We start from the raw sequence: 9,731 nt of genomic DNA on the forward strand, positions 1-9,731 counted from the left end.
CCTTAATGTTTGCTTTCTACCGATAACACCAAAAGCGATGGTTTCAATTAAACCTTTGTGTGATCATTTATATTGATGAGATCCTGGTCAAGTTCAAAATTGACAATTTTTCAATGAATAGTTTTTGAGTTATTGCCCTTGACTTAGTAAAAATGTGTCAATATTTCTGAAGACAATGGAGACTACAGTTTTCAACTGATTTGAATGAAATTTGGTGTGATGATTTATATTGATTAGATCTTGGTCAAGTTCAAAATAGACAATGGTTTTGGAGTTATTGCCCTTGACTTAGTTGTTTGTGAACACAATAGAGACTACAGTTTTTATCTGATTTTAATGATACACTGAAATTATGTTGAATTTGGCTTGTGAACGCTATAGAGGTGTCAGAACTTTATGAAATTTTGTGTGTTTGTTTAAATCAACAATATCTTGCACGAATTAGATTTTTGGTATGATTTGACACAGATAGGTGACCTCCCTTGATATACTGAAAATGTATCGGGAAAGTGGGCGTATGTTATATCTAAAATCATTAAAAATTTTGGACCGGAAGACATTCTGTGACAAATGACATTAAAATTTGGAATATTTGTGAAATAGGTGAAAAATTCAATTTTAAGCACACTGTAGACAGATAGTTACAGCGTAACTTGTGTAGATGGTCACAAAAAAAGCGAAAATTGAAAATTACAAAATAATTTTATTAAATTAATTCGTTAACAATAATAATAATAATATAAATACAAAATTTTCACCAGTATCATTTCAAAATATCACAGTTTTTATACGATTAATAATATTTTACATATACTTCATTTTTAACACATTTAAAATCTGGAAAACAACCTAAAACACCTAGATTAACTTTTGACGTCATCAAAAAGTTTTCATTGGAATTGCAGGGACCACAGACTTCTGATTGAAAATTTGAATGGTGTAAATTGATGCTGTCAGTGTCTCTGATACACATAAAAAATTTAGAAAACTTCTTTACAATCTCTTTAACAAGAACCACAGACATCTGATTGAAAATTAGAATGATGTAAATTGATGATATCAGTGTCTCTGATACACATAAAAAAATTAGAAAACCTCTTTACAATCTCTTTAACAAGAACCACAGACGTCTGATTGAAAATTAGAATGGTGTAAATTGATGCTATCAGTGTCCCTGATACACATAAATTTAGAAAACTTTTCAAATCTATTTAAACCAAGTTCAATGAATGATGTCCCTAAGGGTCATATTTTCCAGCCCCAACCCGTCTAACTGTATATTGAGATCTGTCGAAGGTGTATTCTTACTACTGGTAGTCACTATGGAGTTAGTTTTTAACTGTCCACGGTTGGTTGGTGGGAGGAGCTGACCCTGCTCGGACGGGTTCGTTCTTGGATTGTTACCCAGGTATAAATTCTGGACATTCTGAAAAAAAAAAATACATTTTTCATTGATGATTTTCTCTATGTATTTAAAAGCTCAATTCATGCTGTTTCTGCTATGAAACCTTCATCAGGAGAACAAGTTTTGGAAATTATGTCATTTTTTGAGCCATGGTACCTCTGTGAAATGGTCATGGAAAAATTTCTAGTCGTTCAGAGGATAATAAACCGAGGCTCTGTGTGCTACAGGCTGAACACATTAAAGATCCCTTGACAGATTGCAATCGAAAAAGTAGGATAATCCCGATGTCTTGGCAAAATTTTTCCTCATTGCACACTGCATGGCGTTGCCCATTAGCACGATAAGGTGCAGAAAAGTAGGTCTAATGACCATCTTTGGGCATTCTAAAAACAAAGGTTCTGGGCAGGGAGACCAGACCCAAGATTTAGGGTAAAAAAGTGAGCGCTATATAAGCAATTATACAGTATATAAATACTGACCAAATCATGTGCTTGTTGAAGAGCTTGAGTTAAAATTCTTTCTCTAGAAGCTGATCTATTTCCACTGGATGATCTACGTTTTAAATACTGGTGTTTAATACTTGGATCTCTAGCTAACATTCTACCTCTTCTGTTACTGCTGGAATCTGAATTATAATGGTAATATTGTGGTCTGGATTAGTGCATTGTTAACAAGAGTTACTTCCCTTTTAGTGGGAGAGTTGCCTGTCTTTAAGGACACTCTTAAATATAGCAAAGTTGCTTGCCTTGATATTGCTTTAGTAGTCGTATTGTGGTCTGTATTAATCCCTTCTTGACAAGAGTTACTTCCCTTCCTATCAGAAAGAGTTGTTTGCCTATCTTAAAGGACACTAATAAAAAAAACTTGGCTGAACTTGTCTGTCTGCCCTCTATTTGAACCCCAGTCTCAAGAGGCCGTCATCACCAGAGCAAGCAAATGATGTCATATAAAGACTCAAAAGCTCTAACAGACAATACTACAGCTGGTCCTCAAAACTGCAAGTCCAAATTTTGAGCACCATGTGAAAAAAAAGTGTCATACCTGCTTTTGAAAAGCCTGAAGGCACAACTGGAGGCCGTCTGCTATTATAGGAAGGTAAAGAACTAGTATTTCCCGTCAATGGTAAACTGTTGAATTCAATATCGTTAACAACGTGACCACCAACTGATGATAACCTGTTATTAATAGCTTGACGATTTTCTTCTGCTCGCTGTAATAATTGGTTGCCTGGCAACTGTGCATGCGGTACATATTCTAAGAAAGACGGATTACTTATTCTGAAAAAAAGATGAACCATATTGAAAATTAAAAACAATCCAACAAGAGTTATTGCCCTTGTTCTTGAAAACTCGTAAACACTCTAGAAGGCCCAATTCTTGACAAATTTTGACGAAACTTGGTGTTTGGTGTGAGTGTTTGTCACCACCCAAGGATGAACCCTATCGAAAATCAGAAAAATCGAAAAATGTTTAGTATGAGTTATTGCCCTTTTTCTTGAAAACTTGTAAACACTCTAGAAGGCACAATTCTTGACAGATTTTGATGAAACTTGGTATGTGAGTTCATTTCCATCTAAGCATAAAATATATAATGAGTTATTGCCCTTGTTCTTGAACGTTTAATTTCAACTAAGTAAACACTCTAGAAGGCACAATTCTTGACAGATTTTGACAAAACTTTGAGTGTTATCACCCAAGGATGAACTGGGTTCAACCTTATCGAAATTTTAGAATTATCAGAATATTTAGTATGAGTTATTGCCCTTGTTCTTGAAAAAGCGTTCAATTTTTAGCTCGTAAACACTCTAGAAGGCACAATATTTCTTGAGTTATTGTCCCTGTTTCTCGAAAACGCGTTCGATCATAAGCTTACCTATTATCAGCAGACGTCAATCCAGTTCCAGCTAGCTCTAAACTAGATGGCGCTCTATGTTGTACGTGATTGGATCGTACTGCGCGGCGTAATTGATGTCTATTTATAGTATCTGTTCTATTGGACGGTACGTGACTAATTCCAACACCTGGTATTTCTAAAATTAACGATGACTGATTACTAGTTGTACTTTGTGTTGATTCGGCACTATTTAAACTGGCTCGTCTTTCCCTGAAAGTCAAAATGAGTCAAAATTTAGTTTTAGTTAGAAACAAATACTGTGTCCCCCTGTTTCTGTTATGAAACCTTCATCAGGAGAACAATTTTTGGAAATTATGATGTCATTTTTGAAGCTGTGGTGGCTCAGTGAGTTAGTGTATTAAATAAGTTCGGGGGTGGGGCCGAGGGGCATGCGTTCCTGGGTTCATTCCAATTATTGGTCGAGATAATACCTTCAGATTTTTCAACCCAGTTTCCCCCTGTCAGTGATGTGGGTAAGAGAGGCTGATATGGAAAAAGCTTGTTCAGATGGGACAATAAACTGAGGCCCTATGTGCTACAGGCCGTGCATGTTAAAGATCCCTCGACAGTTGGAAATTGAAAAAAAGGTAGGCTAATGCTGATGTCCTGGCAAAATTTCCCTCATTGCACCCTGCATGGGATTGTTCAATCTGATACAGAAAAGTAGGATTTAAAACTCCATTTCATTTTATTTTCTTACTGTTCTATTAAAGGGATCGTACCTGTGATTATTTGGCGATGTCATCTCTGTTAACGGTGAAGATATTAAGCTACCATCTATAGGACAGGAGATCTTGTATGAAGTAACCAATTATCAACACAGTCTTTATGAAACTACAAAACAATTCAAAACTTAAAACCTGTTAAAATAACTTCTTATATGGACAAGTAACCAATAATACTTTAGTCTCAGAAACAGGAATTTTTTAGCTAAGTTAATCAGTAATAGTGTTCACAGCTCACTGTCGAAATCCATGTGTGTCTAGAATTATCTACGTTTGAAAGTTAAAATGATGACTCGTCTTTTCTTGAGACTCTGCCATATATAGAAAAGACATCTATAGAAATAGTGAGTGAAATTCCTAGTTTGAGATATTTTTAAAGGAATTATGAGATTTTTGTACATTTCTAGTACATCTGCAGACTATTTACATATATACAAGACTTAAATCAACCCCCAAAATGGGGCACCTGTCCCTTTAACTCATATTATCTTGTTTAAAGAGTTTACCTTATGCCTACACGGTAATCTTCTAATCAACTGCCCAACTTCGTAAGCCCGTAAACATATTCTACACTGCATTCCTGGCGCCAATAACTGACCACCTTCTCTTACTCTTTCTTGAGGTAGGGTGTTTATTTCTTCTTCAGTTAAATCACTGCCTTGAATTTCTTGATGGCTGTCCAAAATGAGAAAAAAAATTAGGTTCAGGGTTCTTGTCCTTGACCAAACCTCTTGGTATTGATTTTACAAGGATAACAACTTAGGTTCACAAGGATCCTTTCTACCAGCTGGTCCTTGGTTAAACCTCTTGGTAATGATTTTACAAGGATAATAACTTAGGTTCACAAGGATCCTTTCTACCAGCTGTTCCTTGGTTAAACCTCTTGGTAATGATTTTATAAGGATAATAACTTAGGTTCACAAGGATCCTTTCTACCAGCTGGTCCTTGGTCAAACCTATTGGTAATGATCTTTCCCGGATTATCTGTACCCATTTACAATGAGGAAAGATGACTTATTTAAGGTCTGCAAACTTTCACACACTGACCAAGATATGAACCAACATCCACTATTTGATCGTTGTAACCAAGCAAATGCTCTGACCAACTATACTACAGTCTATCTGAATGACTAGACGCTTTTTCATGTCAGCCTCTCTTACCTACATCACTGACAGGGGGAAACTGGGTTGAAAAATCTGAAGGTATTATCTCAACCTATGCCAGGATTGAACCCTGGACCTTCAGGTTAGCGAGCAAGCGTTTAACTCACTGACAGGGGGAAACTGGGTTGAAAAATCTAAAGGTATTATCTCAACCTATACTGGAATTGAAGACTGGACCTTCAGGTTAGCTAGCATGCGTCTAACTCACTGAGCTACCATGGCTCACAAATGACATCATAATTCCAAAACTTGGACTGGACTACATGCGGCCCCACCCCCCAACTTATTTAATACACCAACCTATCTAATTGTAGAAGATAATCGTAATCATCATCAGTTATATCTCTAGCCATTAAATTATTAACAACAGCTTCCGGGAGGACACCATTATCACGTCTGCTCACACGCTGCCATCTTTGATTTCTCTTCTGTCAAAAACAAATAAGCCTTTTACGTACTTTAGAAGAATGCCCAAAGAGCAAAACAGTCATATTTTGATTTGATTTGACATCTGTAAACATCAAAATTACTTTGTAAACATTCCAGGTGCCAGTGGAATAGCCCAATCTGTGGAGAGTTGGATTGCCGTCTGCTCTCTATGTGGACATTTCTGCGTGAACACTCTACAATCTCCAGTTTTACACCAAGGACCAAGACCAAGTAACAGAGCATAACAGTACCCCTTCCCCAAACACACACACTTAGTTAGTAAGCGAGTATCTCTCTAAGGAGAGGGTGCTATGTTCTCCATGTACATATTATACATACAAAAGGAAGCATCTAAGTAAATGAGCCCGAACCTGCACCATCTTCCTTCCCCCAGAAGAGTTTGAACTATATTTACCTGTCTATATTCAAACTGATGATGTGTGTGTATTGGTGAATTAAAACACGACTGACACAGCATAAAATCAGCACATACAACACATCTATAATACAATAAACACATCTATAATACATTAAACACATGTGTAATGTAATAAACACATCTGTAATAAAATAAACACAGCTAGTTAATTGGATCAACTTCATTCTTACTTCTATAACCAAACTTTATATCAACTCTGGTGGTTATGAAGCAGGCACATTCGGCCATTTTTATGAACCTGTGTTATGAACCTGAGAACAGAACTGTTGTGTGCTAAATCATAATATTACCTGTAGCATTTGCCTTCAATCGGCGCCGTATGACAACTCTGACAGTTGGTACCAAGATGTCTATCCTGTCGTACAACATTCCTGGTTTGTGTTAGACCACCATTAGCATTCCTCATCTCTTCCTTCAGTAAATTAAACGGCCCAAAATCTTCTCGGCACATCGGACATTTTACAAAATTATCACCTTTACCTTTTTGATGTTCGGCCCAAATCTTCATGCATTTAATATGAATGCTGTTCCCACAACCAAATCTACAAAAAACAAAAATATACTAGAGCCACTCTATATCTCAAACATGGATTTCGACAGTGAGCTGTTCCCACAACCAAATCTACAAAAAACAAAAATATATAATTCAACTAATTGAGCATCTTGTAAGAGATATAATTCCTTTAAAAATATCTCAAACTAGGAATTTTACTTTCTATTTCTATATATGTCTTTTCTATATATCACAGAGTCTCAAGAAAAGACGAGTCATCATTTTAACTTTCAAACGCGGATAATTCTGAACACACATGGATTTGAAGGTTCAAATTTCGATAGTGAGCTGTGAACACTATTACTGATTAGCTTAGCTAAAAAATTCCTGTTTCTGAGACTAAGGTATGATTGATACAAAAAAATGGCGCATCTGTCCCTTTAAAGGCTGGCGTTATCATCAAATGAATGAATGTCCAAGAGGGCTGTCGTTAGACCCAAACTGAAGTGGCTATATTAAAAATAAAAGCTAATAAAAAAACGGAACAAGTTTGGTCCAATTTTAATTATACTGTTCTAGAATCAAAGTAAACATACTTGCAGTACGTAACCGGTAAATGTTTTGCCAAAAGTTCGTCTTGACAAATAGGGCAGACGTCATCCTCAGAGATCTCTCTTTGACCTTTGACCTCTCGCCCGTCTGAAGCCTGTATTACTGATCTGTGTGTTTTTTTCTCTTGTTGTCTTCGCTGCTGTTGCTGGACGACACCACGTAAAACTTCATTGATTTCTCTTTCTACTAATCCTAGTTGCCATGTTACTGAAAAAACAGGGAAAATAATGAACTTTATACTTTATATGTCCCTGATACACATAAAAAATTTAGAAATCCTCTTTACAATCTCTTTAACAAGAACCACAGACATCTGATTGAAAATTAGAATGATGTAAATTGATGCTATCAGTGTCTCTGATACACATAAAAAATTTAGAAAACCTCTCTACAATCTCTTTAACAAGAAAGAACCACAGACATCTGATTGAAAATTAGAATGATGTAAATTGATGCTATCAGTGTCCCTGATACACATAAAAAATTTAGAAAACCTCTCTACAATCTCTTTAACAAGAAAGAACCACAGACATCTGATTGAAAATTAGAATGATGTAAATTGGTGCTATCAGTGTCCCTGATACACATAAAAAATTTAGAAAACCTCTCTACAATCTCTTTAACAAGAAAGAACCACAGACTATCTCTACCAAGGTATTACAAGAAGAAAGGCACACAGATCCACACAAAATAACATCAGTTTTAAAACTTACATGGGTTTTCCTTGGGAATACGAAATTTCTTTAACAGAAGCCAGCTGATATGTTTACACAGGTCTTTATCTTTTTTAAACTGAGCACAGGTACAACTATGGGGATCCCCTAAAAAAACCTGAAAAATAGTTCAAAATTATAACAAATATTAAACTGATTTTCTCACGATATTCTTTTGTAGGTTTGTATTTCCAGTCATTAGTCCAATACAATATAGCAGGTTTTCTAAATTTTGTATGTGTATTGGAGCCATTTATAGCTTCTATTAGCATCATCCTAATTTTCAATCTGACGTCTGTGGTTCCTGCAATTCTACTAAAACTAAGTATTTTATGACGTCACTTTTGCAAAAGCTGCTAATAATATCTAAGGGCCTTTTGCAAAAGTGAAGTCATAAAATACTTAGTTTTAGTGGAATTGCAGGAACCACAGACATCTGATTGAAAATTGGAATGGTAAAAATCAACACTATCAGTGTCCCTGATATACATCAAAAATTTATGTTGTTTACAATATTCTTAATTTAAAAATCTTCTAGTTTTCGTCTGTTAGAATCTGAATCAATGCTTATACCTTGACATTTTTTGGTTCTCCCTCTTCCTTCAATAAAAACCCAGTTGGTCCCCTTTCTCTTAAGATGTAGATGGTAGCATTCCCTGCCTCGGCCTGTCTCCAACAAACTATATCATTGATATTTCTCCTCCATTGTACACTGCGAGCCATTGTAAAGTTTGTAATCAATTCACAAGGCTGGTGGTTTACTCATAACTTTTTTTACAGCAAATTATCTGAAATTTGGAAAATTAATACGCTAATTAAACTAATTGTCTTGGTGAATGAAAAGAAGAAACAACTTAGGTTCATGAGGATCCTGTTTATCAGCTGGTCCTTGGCCAAACTTGTTGGTCTTAAACGAGTGGAGATGAAACAAACGAAAGCTCTAACTGACTGTGTATCTGGTACGTTTGGCAAAATATAATTTACATAGCTCGAATCTCAGAACTGTAAACTTTTTAAGATAAATTTCTTTTCAGTTTCTGCCATTTGCATAGACTTTCAGATTCCAGGGCAATTTTTAAAAATATTGTGCCATTGTGAAGATGATTAAAGTTTTTCAGACTCCTTTCTGTCTAATTATAAGAGAACATCTGCCTCTATTCCACTTCCAGCCTCTGCTAGCCTAATGAACGTGTGGACTTATGGAATCAGAAAATCTGGTTTTGTGGGGATTTTCTGCACCTGTCAACAGCCATCAGATGCTGGAATAAAGGTAGATGTTTTGGAGAGAACTGGGCATTGATTTCTGAAAAATGATTCAAGCAGACGAAAAGATGGAGCAGGCACTTTTTCTAGAATTCATTGAAGTTTTTTTTTCTTGAATTCCGCCCAGTCAACTTTGGTTTCCATTACAAGCAAAATACAATCTAAAGCATTGATTTGGAACCCGCAGAGTAGAAACATTATTTTTACAAACATAAAACTAGTTTTTAAACCAACCTGGCGTTCAAAAATACATTTATTCAATTTAAATTCCCTTTCATTTCTCTTTACACTCTCTTTTGGAAGCCATGTTGTTTACATGCCTCGCTCTCATATCGCCAAGAACATGACCTTTGACCTTTACAAAAGTGTAACCATTAATTACTATTTCGTAACCACTGAAAGGTTTTTATTTTGCCAACTTAAAATTATGAAAAAAATGATTTGCTAAGATTAAAAAAAGGGTAGGCTAATGCCGATGTCGTGACAAAATTTCCCTCATTGCACACTGCATGGCATTGCCTGTTTTCATAAGCGTTAATTAGATGCAGAAGAGTAGGACGTAAAATTCTGCATGGCGTTGCCTGTCCTCATTAGC

General features: G+C 35.8%; 1 protein-coding gene across 1 annotated transcript; it reads right to left on the minus strand.

The window, feature by feature from the left end:
- Window positions 1–683: 683 nt before the first annotated feature.
- Window positions 684–9,420, minus strand: LOTGIDRAFT_237091 (hypothetical protein). The gene is made up of 13 exons (XM_009068847.1): window positions 9,371–9,420; window positions 8,447–8,661; window positions 7,874–7,991; window positions 7,145–7,367; window positions 6,346–6,597; window positions 6,032–6,116; window positions 5,488–5,615; window positions 4,530–4,698; window positions 4,021–4,132; window positions 3,278–3,508; window positions 2,447–2,682; window positions 1,885–2,030; window positions 684–1,426 (listed from the first exon to the last, which is right to left on the minus strand). Exons 2-9 carry the CDS (start codon window positions 8,594–8,596, stop codon window positions 4,076–4,078), a joined length of 1,182 nt encoding a protein of 393 aa, XP_009067095.1. The 5' UTR covers window positions 8,597–8,661; window positions 9,371–9,420; the 3' UTR covers window positions 684–1,426; window positions 1,885–2,030; window positions 2,447–2,682; window positions 3,278–3,508; window positions 4,021–4,075.
- Window positions 9,421–9,731: the final 311 nt, after the last annotated feature.

The sequence above is a fragment of the Lottia gigantea genome (genome assembly GCF_000327385.1).
Source record: "Lottia gigantea unplaced genomic scaffold LOTGIsca_95, whole genome shotgun sequence".
In the NCBI taxonomy this organism is placed as follows: Eukaryota; Metazoa; Mollusca; class Gastropoda; family Lottiidae; genus Lottia; species Lottia gigantea.